This window comes from Apteryx rowi, unplaced genomic scaffold (assembly GCF_003343035.1).
Source record: "Apteryx rowi isolate R43461 unplaced genomic scaffold, aptRow1 scaffold_623, whole genome shotgun sequence".
NCBI classification, from domain to species: domain Eukaryota; kingdom Metazoa; phylum Chordata; class Aves; order Apterygiformes; family Apterygidae; genus Apteryx; species Apteryx rowi.
The window spans coordinates 152,328-166,479 of NW_020450898.1; the positions used below are offsets into that span (position 1 = coordinate 152,328).

The 14,152-nt window shown below is 38.7% G+C and overlaps 1 protein-coding gene across 1 annotated transcript in view; it reads right to left on the minus strand.

Annotated features, from left to right (window-relative positions):
• NCAM2 (neural cell adhesion molecule 2) overlaps positions 1–14,152 on the minus strand; it is a 168,985-nt gene that overhangs the window by 109,559 nt on the left and 45,274 nt on the right. Inside the window, exon 8 of the mRNA XM_026084007.1 lies at positions 12,609–12,754. Coding sequence (XP_025939792.1) covers positions 12,609–12,754 — 146 coding nt within the window. The remainder of the gene's footprint in view (positions 1–12,608; positions 12,755–14,152) is intronic.

A 14,152-nucleotide genomic window follows, 5' to 3' on the forward strand; every position in this document is an offset into this window, starting at 1 on the left:
ATATTATTGCAACATTTAGAAATTTTAACCACACAGATTGAGGCCATGCATAGACAGGAGCTGTCATTTTGACCATGAATCAGAGCTCAGACAAATGGTTGAAGCAGGCAATCCTAACAAATATTGTCAACTGAATTTCCAAAGCCGTCAATAACAGACTGAAAAAGCAGCCTTCACTTGCCCCAGTGCAAGGAAATGAGATTCTTGCACTGTGCTTTAGGCTAAACTGCACAGCCTCACAACTGTCACAGAGGGCAGACATATAACTTGACTGTGTTTGAAATCTGGGAATTGATACTAACAAGAAAACAGTGTATGAATGACACACAGAAAGATGGTACAATGAAAATGTCATAGGAAAATATGCCTAGTAGAAGCATACTGAGTACATTAATAAATTAGTAAGACTAATTAATACACACAAAGTTTAGATAATTTGTTAAAACAAATAACAGATAGAAAAGTAGAATCTAGGCCCCTTGCTTTGATCCCCCTTTTTCCAAATTTCTAAATACAAGGTCAGAAAAACTGCTGACAGGTTTTCACAGAGTAAAATATATTTTGCCAGCATTCTACTGCTGATCTTATCATAGCATGTATTTCCCATTTCCTATGAAGTTCCACGGTACCTAAGAGATTAAACATTTCAGAAGTCTCTGAAGAATGCATTCTACCAAATGACACCACCAAATGACTCCAGTCTATGAAGTGTGGCTGTACCACTTGACATATCAACAGATGCAGGATCACTATTTTGTCAAACAAATAAAAGCTGTTAGAATATGTTATTAAACAGTTAGCAGATAATACAACTGATATTTAGACAGAAGCTCATGAAACAATCTTTTGTGTAGTGGAAACAATGAATGAATATTCAAGTCCAAGCATACCACAGAAAATGCTGGTCTATAAAAATTCCCTGATAATTTCAATCTTCATTAGTGTAACAGATGGAATATCATCGCTGATGACTAAATGGAAAAAGCTAATATTGGAAGGGAAAGAAATGTCATTTCCAAACTTGTATGGCTTTATTTCAGACAGTAAATACAACATCACAACCTGTAGAAAGTACTCAGAAAATATCTACTTTGTGCATAGCTAGTACATTAGCAGAAGGATTAAATGGGAGATAATTTTTAAGTTTGAAATATGTTTTAGGTAGAAATAGGATTATCCATTTACAGAATAAAAACTCCATACTTATTTAAGTTTATACACCTTGTCAAACAATTGATCATATTAGCCATGTTCTTAAATAAAAAACCCACTTCCCCTATCTTTAAGCTATTAATATAGAAGAAGTATTAACATTTACATTTACTTGGCTTTTTGTCATCTCTGAAGAATGCAAAAAGCAACAATTTTGTCTCTGCTGACTTCATTCTGCTCTACTACAAAGTGATTTTAAAGTTTCATTGAGAGGAAAAATCTATAGAAATGCGAGAATTCTGGGCTAGTTTAATACCAATCCAATCATCCATACAACATGTATATATGGATGTATGTAAAGCCATTTGGGTCTATTCTTGGGAAAAGAACATTTAATCTGTCTCCCAACCAAGACACAAATCCAAAGGGCCTTCTGGCCATGCGGCTGAGAGTTAGTATTGAGCTACCAATAAAACCAATAAATAAATAAATAAATAAATAAAACCAATCAAGCCTACATTGGGGAAGATGCTATGGCGCATCAAAATAATTTCTGGCTTCAGTTTTGGTTTCATTTAGGCCTATTTAAAAACCACTGCAGATATTGTAATCTAAAAGAGGGTGTGGAACTCAGATCAATGGTTGAGCCACTTAAAGACTTTGAAATATCAATGCTGGGTTGCAACTTTCCTACTGCAATGCTTCCTCAGCCCACCCAGGTTCTCTGCCTTCTACTATCCTCTTCCAGCTCAACAAACTCCTGCGTTTTATTTCCTCATCCCTCTAACTACACACAATCCTACTCCCCCAATCAATCTTCCTACTAAAAATTGTACATTCTGTTTCTAGCTCCTTGTAGTTAATTGAATGGTACATAAGCGTAGCTGAACATGCAGTGGAGTAGATGGAGGAACCCCAAAACATAAGCAGATTTCTATGCATCAGATGACTGTTGAGGCTATACCACAGGCATACCTTGGAGATATTGCGGGTTCGGTTCCAGACCACTGCAATAAAGCAAATACCGCACTAAAGCGAGTCACATGAATTTTTTGGTTTCCCACTGCATGTAAAAGTTATGTTTACAGTATACTGTAGTCTATTAAGTGTGCAACAGCATTACGTCTAAAAAAACAATGTATGTACCTTAATTAAAAAATACTTTATTGCTAAAAAATGCTAACCATCATCTGAGCCTTCAGAGAGTCGAAATCTTCTTGCTGATGGAGGGTCTTGCCTCGATGTTGATGGCTGCTGACTGATCAGCGTGGTGGTTGCTGAAGGCTGGGGTGGCTGTGACAATTTCTTAAAACAAGATAGCAATGAAGTTTGCCGCATCGACTGACTCTTCCTTTCACAAAGGATTTCTCTGTAGCATGCGATGCTGTTTGATAGCATTTTACCCACAACAGAACTTCTTTCAAAATTGAAGTCAATCCTCTCCAACCCTGCCGCTGCTTTATCAACTAAGTTTATGTCATATTCTAAATCCTTGGTTGTCATTTCAGCAATGTTCACAGCATCTTCACTAGGAGTAGATTCCATCTCAAGAAATCACTTTCTTTGCTCATCCATAAGAAGCAGCTCCTCATCCTTTTAAGCTTTATCATGAGATTGCAGCAATTCAGTCACATCTTCAGGCTCCACTTGTAATTCTAGTTCTCTTGCTATTTCCACCACACCTGCAGTTACTTCTTCCACTGAAGTCTTGAACCCCTCAAAGTCAGCCATGAGGGTTGGAATCAACTTCTTCCAAACTTCTGTGAATGTTGACATTTTGACCTCCTCCCGTGAATCAAAAATGCTCTTAATGGCATCTAGAATGGTGAATCCTTTCCAGAAGGTTTTCAATTTACTTTGCCCAGATCCATCAGAGCAATCACTGTCTATGGCAGCCATAGCCTTATGAAATGTATTTCTTAAATAATAAGACTTGAAAGTCGAAATTACTCCTTGATCCATGGGCTGCAGAATGGATCTTGTGTTAGCAGGCATGGAAACAACATTAATCTCGTTGTACATCTCCATCAGAGCTCTTGGGTGACCAGGTGCATTGTCAATGAGCAGTACTGTTTTGAAAGGCATCTTTTTTTCTGAGCAATAGGTCTCAACAGTGGGCTTAAAATATTCAGTAAACCACGTTGTAAACAGATGTGCTGTCATCCAGGCTTTGTTGTTCCATTTACAGAGCACAGGCAGAGTAGATTGAGCATAATTCTTTAGGGCCCTTGGATTTTCAGAATGGTAAATGAGCATTGGCTTCAACTTGACATCACCAGCTGCATTAGCCCCTAACAAGAGAGTCAGCCTGTCCTTTGAAGCTTTGAAGCCAGGCATTGACTGCTCCTCTCTAGCTATGAAAGTCCTAGATGGCATCTTCTTCCAACATATGGCTGTTTCGTCTACACTGAAAATCTGTTGTTGAGTGTTGAGCCACCTTCCTCAATTATCTTAGCTAGATCTTCTGGATAACTTGCTGCAGCTTCTACATCAGCACTTGCTGCTTCACCTTGCACTTTTAGGTTATGGAGATGGCTTCTTTCCTCAAACCTCATGAACCAACCTCTGCTAGCTTCAGACTTTTCTTCTGCAGCTTCCTCACCTCTCTCAGCCTTCGTAGAATTGAAGAGAGTTCGGGCCTTGCTCTGGATGAGGCTTTGGCTTAAGAGACTGTTGTGGTTGGTTGGATCTTCTGTCCAGACCACTAAAACTTTCTCCCTATCAGCAAGAAGGCTGTTTTGCTTTCTTATCATTCATGTGTTCACTGGAGCAGCACTTTGAATTTCCTTCGAGAACTCTTCCTTTGCATTCACAACTTGGCTAACTGTTTGGCACAAGAGGCCAAGCTTTTGGCCTGTCTTGGCTTTCGACATGCCTTCCTCACTAAGCTTCATCATTTCTAGCTTTTGATTTCAAGTGAGAGATGTGCGACCCTTCGTTTCACTCCAACACTTAAGAGGCCATTGTAGGGTTACTAATTGGCCTAATTTCAATATTGTTGCGTCTCAGGCAATAGGGAGGCCTGAGGAGAGGGAGAGAGATGCGGAAACGGCCAGTCGGTGGAGCAGTCAGAACACACACAATATTGATCAATTAAGTTCTCCGTCTTCTATGGGCACGGTTCGTGGCACCCCAAAACAATTACAAGAATAACATCAAAGATCACTGATCACAGATCAACATAACAGATATAATAATAATGAAAAAATTTGAAATAATGCAAGAATTACCAAAATGTGACACAGAGACATGAAGTGAGCACATGCTGTTGGAAAAATGGCACCGACAGACTTGCTCAATGCAGGGTTGCCACAAACCTTCAATTTTTAAAAAACGCAATATCTGCAAAGTGCAATAAAGCGAAGTACAATAAAACGAGGTATGCCTGTATTCAGTGCTAATGTGTGCTTCATGCTTTGCATATGTCACAGGGGATAAGTCAGTACATTCCCAACAGCACTGATTGCCTAACATTTAAAGCCAACCCCATGCTTCCCCCCCACTCTTGTGTCCATTTATTTACCTTTTCCCTGCAATCAAAATATTCTTACTTTTCAATTTCACATCCTTAACATGGAAAGCCCATCATGCTTTATTTGAAAAAGCCCCTAAAATCAAAGCTGCTCTGCTTATGTCTGTGTATGCAGGATGGCTGGAGTGGTGGCCATCAGCTGGTGCTGCATCTCAGCTGCTCAACCAATGCCCAGCTGTCTACCCAGCCCTTGATGCCTGATTGAATTGTTTGTGGAGTGTCCCAGCTGCAGAGTCAATTGCAATGTGAGAGCTAATTGCAGCAGGCTACATAAAATGTTTTGGCCTGCAGGCACGAACTAAAATTATAATGGCAAAAATATTCTATGATATTGTACGTAGAAGCTGTTCAGACAACATACAGGTGAAACAGGTTATAACTATTTCCTTCAGTAAGGCAAGAAGACTTGCCTCTTACATTTTTCCAACTATTCAAAGGAGAAAAGTTCCTGAGATTAGCATACAAAGACAGTGATTTGTATAGCTCAGAAACAAAAGGAAATCTCCTGGAATCAATAAAAATATCCTAGATACATTTATGCTCCCTCTCTTTTGGGTGATTCATCATTCAGATAAAGAGCTGATCCTTGATGAGCAAGAATATAACATAGCTCTCATTACTATCTCAAAAGAAGGGCAACACAATTCACTGTCATTTACTATAAAGCTGCTTCTTTTTATGCTGTGAGAATAGCATATACAGGAATCCAAATTTTTTTCAGACCCTTTTTATTAACATTTGTGACAGCTGAAGTGGAGTTAACAGGCTTGGGAAAAAAAGCAGAGCTGACCTTTCAAAAAAGCAAGACAAAACAATTTCCCAAATCCTTTGCCTACTGCCTGACCACAACCACTGTGAAAAATTCTACAAGCTCCAAATAGTTGTCATTTGCATGCCACTATAAAGTGAATCTAAAACTGGATGTGGGATCAAGAGAGAATTCAGGGAGAAAGATAAGGGGGCACAAAGGAAAAACAGTACGTGGCAGCCAAAGCACACCACCCTTTTGCAACATGAGTAACGAACTAGCTGGTGAAGGCCAGACAGTTTGTTCCAGCTGCACGGCRGAGGAGGGAGCGATATGGAGATATCACAGTCTGCCCCTGACCACAAAGGGTTGCATCCCAAAAAATAATTGCTGCTCACAGACTAACTGTTGACCTATAGTATCCCCAGCCTCATTATCCCTGCTTACCATATTAAAAATCACGCCCTTTGCTGCATAACGATATGTAAATAAGGGGGGGGGCATACCCCCAACAACCGCGCAAATGGCAATCCGGCCAATGAAGTACGTCTGCCGCGCTTCCACATCCCACCTTCAGCAACTATAAAACAGAGGATAGCTCACTAAAGTTTTTGGAAGGGAAGAAAGTTGAACCCCCGACCTGTTCACTGGAGATTGCTGACGAGCGGAGCCTCCTTCTCCCCTCCCCCAAACAGGGACGCCTCTTTGGTAAGACTTGCGCCTCCGACAAACGTCGACGTTACCCGGGAAAATACATTATTATTGAAAGCGCTTAATTGTTAGTTTGAGCTCATAGAAAGAAAATTTGCAGCAGCAAGTGCATTTATCAACGGCAATTCCGAACCTGTTGTATCTGTCGCTTTAATAAAATCTTATTCTTTTCACTTTGCGAAACTGTCTCAGGGAAAGTCCTCAAACAGGGGGGCTCTGGCAGGCAAACATAAATCATAAAGATAAGGAGGGGCCTTCTGTCCCTCCCTTTCACGCGACACTGGAAAATAATTTAATTGGTGGTCTAGGCTCTGCAATATTTAAAAACAATGTCATGGGAAATTACACAGAGACCAGATTATGATTATCCAGATTATGACTGCAACAGTACATGGAAGGAAGCTGAAATCGAGATGTCATTATTATAATGTCAAAATGTTAAAAATCTAAGGTCTTTTCACTGTGGATACAAGTAGAATAGTGTAAGGTATTTCAAAGACGTGGTGAATGTCTATCAAAGATATATAAAATGTATTATTTAATTTATCTTAAATCTAACTCCTGAGTTTCAAATTCCTTTTTTTTTTTAATCAGTTACACCATATATGAGGCAATATCAAAACTGAGTATGGGATCCTGGACCATGACCTCTCTGCATTCATTTTTCTTCCTTTATTCATTTTATATGTTTAGATTGTAAATTCTTCAGTGTAAAGACTGTCATTTCTGACATACGCTGCACATAGTGGAGCTACTGTCTCAAGCACAGCTCCATCTGTTATTGTTATTTGTATTCCAAAACAGGCCTTGAAAAGAATTGCAAACAATCTTGGTCAGCTTTCACAGTTCTGCTAAAATTAGGTACTAGGAAAGTACCGTGCGAAACTCTGCTCTCACGTCTCTACCTATGCACTGAAATCAATGACATTTTTGTATCAGAAAATCAGGATATGGTCTCTTCAGGGATGTATATAGATGTGTGTGTGCATGTCCAGAATACATCTTCTAAGTTATTACACAACATCAAATCCATTCACCATCCTTCCTTGTGTTCTACAAAAAGCAACTCCTCCTCTGCCTCTTTTTACTAGGAAAAGGGTCAGGGTTGCTGGATGCATAGAGGTCTTTGGAACATGCCATCTGGAATCACAGCTGAAAGGGGCATGGCCAGGTTGGCATGTCAATGAGGAGATGAGCAGTGCTGGAGAGTCATGGGTTAGAAATGAAGAGGCAGAGAAGATACACCACGCACAGAGCTTTGTCCTGACACTGCAGCAGCAGATCAAGCTCTACTCTTGGAGTAAATCTTCATTTCAATGCAGGCAAATCTTCAAGGGTGAGCCAAACACCTTCTGGCACACATTATCACTCATTTACTCAGGCTCACCCACTCTCATATATTTATGAGTCATCAAGCTGTAGAAAGATCACAGAAGTCATCCAATGTGACCTCCTGGAAAACTTGGGCCATGAAACTTTCATGAACCTTCAGCACAGGTTAGAGGAGGGGGAAATACCTATTTCAAATTCTCAGTGAAGAAGAGACCACACACTGTCTGGTAGGTTGTTTCAAAGGCTGACTGACTAAAGGAAAGAGGAAAAAGGTTCTTTGTTTCTGGTTTGAACTAATTTGGTTTTAACTTTCAGATACATATATCTGATATATTGAAAGCCTGTATCAAAGTTATATTTTCCTCAGAGATAATTATAGACAACTTACTCATTAACATTATCCTTCTTAAAAGCCCAGTAGGGTTGTTTCTTTGATCTATAACTTTGGCTCATTTTCCATTCCTTCGGAAATAATAATTTCAAAACCCAGAAAAGCCTACACCCTGGATATAAGATCTATCATTTAAGAGAAAACATCATTCTGAATTCATGAAGGCTGAGAATGACCTCAAACTCAGCTCTTCTTCTTTAGTGATTGCTCTTGTAACAAGGCTATTATTTGCTCACAACTGTACTCAGTTCCTTGGGAGGATGTTTCTTAGAGAGCTATCCCCCAAAGGACTATGGGGTCAGGACACTCAATGCATCAGGTGTCAGCCTAGAGTCTGACACTAGCATCTAAGCTCGAGTAAGAAGTAGGGCACACACTCCTCCATTTAGTATCTGGCTACTGGTTACTTCTGTGCAGTGTACATGGCTTCTGAATGATGTCTGTGAGACAAACAATTCTCTAGAATTATGGATTTTGAATACTTTTTTTAGACTGTGTAATGCCTACGCAGTAGAATGTTGAAATTGTAAATGCCTAAATCTTTATTGAACCTGACCTGTAATTAAAATGCAGCATTCTTAGAACTCTGGATTTCCCTGGGTATGTTTCCTACTTTCACACAGAAATATTATCCAAAACTCAGATATTCACCAAATATGAGTGTTTGTTTGCTAAATTTTTTTCAGATGTCCAGAAGTAGAGTTTCTGGTCTGATGGGGCTACCACTGTGAAACATATATGGAGTAATTCTTCTGTATCAGTTCTGAAACACATTAAGATGGCAAGCACATACAAAGGAAGCACAATTCATCTTTCATGCATCACAATTGTTGAGAGTGGTATATGCACCAGCTGGAACTTCCAAACATAACTCTAATGCCTTAAAAAGTTTATTACATTGACTCAGTTAATCTTGCTAGTAAAACTTCTGGGATTTTTTATGTATACTGAGTCATTCTGACAAGATCCATTTTCAATGAACTCATGGCAATCACCATTAATTACATTACTGAAAAAAATATTAGTTGAATCTATTTCAGCTTTCCTATTATTTTGCTTGAGAACAAGTCACACAGACTTTAGTTATCGTTTCAACTACTGCCACATTCTGCTTTTTCTTTCAGACTCTTAGAACTTTACAGTGTTCTGGGATTTACTAGAAATAAACAAGTGAGTCCACACAATATCTTGCCCATCTCTCATTCCTCGATGTGTTACATCTGTCACCTACACAAACACATTTAAGGATGTAACTGGACAACAGAGGAATGTGAAAGACTACAAGGTCAATGACTGGAAGCTGTATAAGGACTTAATTTCTTTTGCACAGTTATTACAGCAAGTGCCTGTAAATCTATAAAGGGCCCACCATTAGTAGTCAAGAAAGAAGAAATCAAACAGGCCTGCAAGTATCCTTATTCACTACAGATCGTGACATTCAGCTATCTCTAGGAAGACCATGCTGACCAGTTACAGCTATCAGAGTAACTAAGGTCAAGATTTAGAAGGACCACAACTCCAAAGCAGCCAGCTACAAGCTTACTAATTTTCATGTCTAAGCTGTTACAAAGTAAAAACAAAAACAAAAAACAACTGTTTCATAATTAGCACATTACAGACAGAATTTCTTTGTTTTTTTGATGCATTTTTTTTATGAGAGATAATAGCACCCTGCAATTCCACAAAGACAGTTTGCTAATCTCAACCATAGTTTGATTCAAGTAACCTAACACAATTCTTTATTAACCAGGAAAAAGTTGTGACTTAGTAATAAAAGTTGATTGAAGATTTCTAAAAGAGACGATAGTCATATTAGCCAGTACTGAAATAAATCTGTGTTCCATATAGGAAAAAGTAATAGCTGATCAATCACAAGAAAATTGGTAACACTGACTGATATTGAATTCAGTTCAAGTAGCACATTCAGAGAACCCCATAAACCAAAGAATCCCTGAAGTTATGCAGTTTTAAAGTCTTCAAATCTATTACATTTTGGAAAGGGTAGAATGGTAAGTGAGAGTTGTAATATAACTCATTTGTTACACAATATGCTGTCCATATCTTCTCTAATCAAATGAATTTTGTTTTTGTCATTTTATTGGGAACAACATATATCACTACTATTTTTCTCTCAAAAATTCTTTACACAAGATTTCAAGTTTATAGAACTGTCAAGTACTTCAGACAGAACATCCTGTAACTTTTTTAAAATAACTGACAAATCTGTACGGATTTGAGCTTGTTTATATAGGGTTGAAATTAGAATGGCTAAACATCTTTAAACTTCATGCTTTTAAAACATCCATGTTGAGTTATAACCCCCCCCCTAAAATTACGTTGAATTTTTTTTCTCCTTTAAAATCAGTTTTAAATGTAAATGAAGAAATGGAAATAACTGCCACGTACTAGAATAATTTGTCACCTGGACAGCAAGTTTTATCTGTCGGTGTACTTGCATTTTAGCAAAACAGGAATAACATGATTGAGAAGCTATATACTAAATTAATAAAATTATAATTAAAAATAACAACATTGTCTGTGTTTTTAAATTATTATCACGTTAATGTTATGGGTAGAGAAGTTTTTCCATCATTTATGGAAAAAAATCAAGAATATCTCTAAAGATACGCTTAATTCAACAAAAAACATTGAATTAAGTGCAGTCTATCCCAAAAATGTGTCAAAACTAGTAAAAAATTCCAAAGATGATTTCACTGAATGTAGACAATAATTTTTATATTTATGCAAGTACATTGGGTGATTGGACATTAATTCAAATATTATCACATATATGTAATAATTTCAATGTAAGTACACATTACAAAAACACCCAGCCTTCCTCAATTCACCTTTTCCTTCTTTGTCTATGTGCCGAATATTGCTGTATTACTCAATAATTCCTCAACAATTTAATCACTGTCAATTTTCTTCCCTCTTCACCAAATTTGTTAGGAAAGCAAGAGTTAAGGCTTTGGCCCTGTAGAACGTTTGGGGACCATGGAGAAAGTGTAGCACATTTTTACAGCTCAAGAACACATGCAGTATTTCAGAACACTTATTCAGTATTCAGTAAAAACTCTGCCATGAACAATACAGGAAAGTCCTTCACTGGCAAGAAAGAAAGGAAACTATATAACTGTATTGATTCACATTCTTTTTATATTCCATGTACAGTGTATCAACACACTAGTAGCAACTGAATATAGTTTTTACATTGGTCTTCAGTATTTTTCAGCTGAACCTCCATTCAGATGCACCACTGTAGATGCTACATGGGTGACAGTGACAAGTCTAGAGAGTTTAACCATCTGTAGGATGAATTAAAAATGTAATACTGTGCTATATGAGCACTCGATAAATATCAGATTTCAACTGCATAAATGGTTTTCAGCTTGTTTCTGCAATTTGATTTCATTTTTATTTTCTGATATAGCAAGTTATTTTAGGAACATTCCAAACATAAGTGAAAAGCTACATTTGTAACCTCTGAACCAAGTTTAGTCTCTGTGGAGACTAAACTCTGTGGAGATCTCCACTCTCTCTGTGGAGATCAGAAAGATCACTTTTGTCATGAAATATTTAAAGAAGAGAGAGACTGCTTTTGTTTCAATGCAAAACTACTGGAAAAAATATGACATAAATACTGTTACGTCACTCTAAAATGGAAACTACAGTGCAGGCAAATGGTAAAGACAGAGCCTCACATAAACTGTCTCAATTCCAGGAAAGGTTGAGTGGGATACTAGACCAGACCAGACATTCTCTTTCAGAACAATAAATAACGGACATACATATTTCCTCAATGTACAGTAATTCCCTATAAATGCAGAGACTCACTGTGTATCTAGTTTCTTGATTGCCATGATCACTGTTTAGTTTTGCCAACTAGTTTTTTAAGTAACAGTTATGAATATGCAAACAGCAGTAAGAAGATTGTCTATGATTTAGCTGTTTGATTATCCAGACTCAAAATTCTGTTTTAGCCAGCCATAAAGATACTATCTCATACTTTAGCTAAAGCAGAGAAACTCTGTAGTTTCTGCAAGGAAATTAGAAGAAAAACCTTGTGCCCCACTAAAAGGAAACTATTTCAGGCCCCCCCAAAGCCCTCGTATCAACAAATTGTTATCTACTTTGTTTCAAATAACATTACCTTCTTCCTTACAGCTTTTTCCCATAGTAACTGACTGTTCATTCTCATACTACATTCTTTCCCTACCCAGTTGACATTTGTAATAAGTGGAGAGAGGACTCAATTTGTAATTATAAACTGCCTGATCTGTATGAAGAAAAGAATGTAAAAAAAGGGAAAAACAAAAAGGAAGAAAAAATAGAAGTGGGAAAGAAAGAACTCCAAAGTATTCAAAAATATTTATTTTAGATTTCTACAAGCTCCACTGCATTTTGAGAAATACTGGACAGCCAATACGGACTAAAGCCAGCAGGTACCTCTGTAACCATAGTCAGGATGATCAAGAAGAAACTGAAACCCTTAATAGGGATTATTTATGAAAATTCAGGCGTGACCAAGTCAATCACTTTTCAGCATTTCAATTGCCTTTTTTTTTCTTAACTTTAAATTTAGAACTTCTACGTCTCTGTTATTACCCTATAAAATAGCAGTTCCTTTCAATTCTAAAGGAAGCATATCAATTTTTCTCTAAATTAATTTTCTACTCATGAAAAGAAGATTAGCCAGACAATACATATTTAGATATTTTAGACATTAAAAGCTGATTTACCTTGTCACCTTCAGAGAAAGTTACTCCATCAATGGCTCTTTTCCAAGTAATCTCCGGGACAGGTTCTCCTTCTGCTTCACAGATGAGGGTTGCTTTCCCATTCTCAAATGTGGTTTCATTTTTGAGTTGTATTATTTGAGGCTGTACTGTTAAAAACACAAATTACATTACTCACTGTGCACAAAGACTGTCATGTCAAAACTCATTTTTTTAAAAATCAGTCTTTTGAAAAAGGCACATTCATGTTTACTAGCTTAAGATTTATTAAAGGTTTAATATTACCATGTATAAGAGTGATCAACTTTTTGGACTACAAGTTGCACAACAATTTCTGTATGTCTGAAAGCCACAAGACACATACTACCTATGTCAGCAGCCTGAAGGGAGTGGAGCTTTGGAGCTTTTGGGGCAGCTTGCAGACAGGATGTGCCAATGGAGCCCCAGGATTTCCACTGTAACTCCACTGGAAAAGGAACCTGACCAGGGCTTCCAGGTGAGCCTGGAAGTCAGTCTCTCCCAGCCTCATTTCTTCCCAAACTATGAGATTCAAATGACTCATATAAAACATAACTTTGTGGTTGATCAGATCTCACAGTATTTGTATTATCGCTGCAACTGAACTTCATGCTATGGAAATGACTGGAAACAGAGGAGCTACACCTGTACTAGTAAGTTAAACCATACCAAGGAATGTCCCAAGGTACTTTAACTTGGTTGTCTACTCCTTCAAAGTGTTAAAATGGTCCCTGGCAAAGGTTTGGAAGCTAGTGTTTCATGTCAGGGCCCTGAGAGCATTACTAGCCCTTGCTATCCCTGCCCACCTCCCCAGGGCCTCCTCCCACCCTGCCCAGGCCCAGGCCCCCACTTCAGATCACTCTGGGGCTGTCAGTCCCTGCCCCAGCAATGCCACCATAGTGGTGCCGGTCTCCAGTCCCGCTGCAGCCCTGCTCCTGTCTGGCCACAGGCCCCAGTAATCCTGACCTGTGGGCTGACTGCCTGGCCTGGCCTTATCCTGGCCCTGTTACCATAAACTTGTCTGATAACCTGGATTCTTGCCTGAACCTGGCTGCCATGCCTGAGGCTGCCCTGCTTGCACTCTGGGATGGGTCTTTGCCCCTGCCCTCACAGCCATGCTGTCACACTTGGATCCTGGCTCCTCAGCCCTTAGGCAGCAACTGTTCCTTGCTGCTCCCTGACACTTCAGGAATGAAGCAAAAATTCAATTTTTCTGTGATGATTCAGCACCTGGAGAAGAATAACCCCAGGCACCAATATATGCTGGGAGCTGATTGGCTGGAAAGCAGATTTGAGAAAAAGACCTGGGGGTATTGGCAGACACCAAGTTGTCCATGAACCAGTAATGCACCCTTGTGGCAAAGAAGGCCAACAGTGTTCTGGGCTGCATTAGAGCGTTGCCATCAGGTTGAGGGAGGTGATCTTTCCCCTCTCCTCAGCCCTCTTGAGACCACATCTGGAGTGCTGGATCCAGGTCTGGGCTCCCCAGAACAAGAGAGATGGGGACATACTGGAGTGAGTCCAGTGAA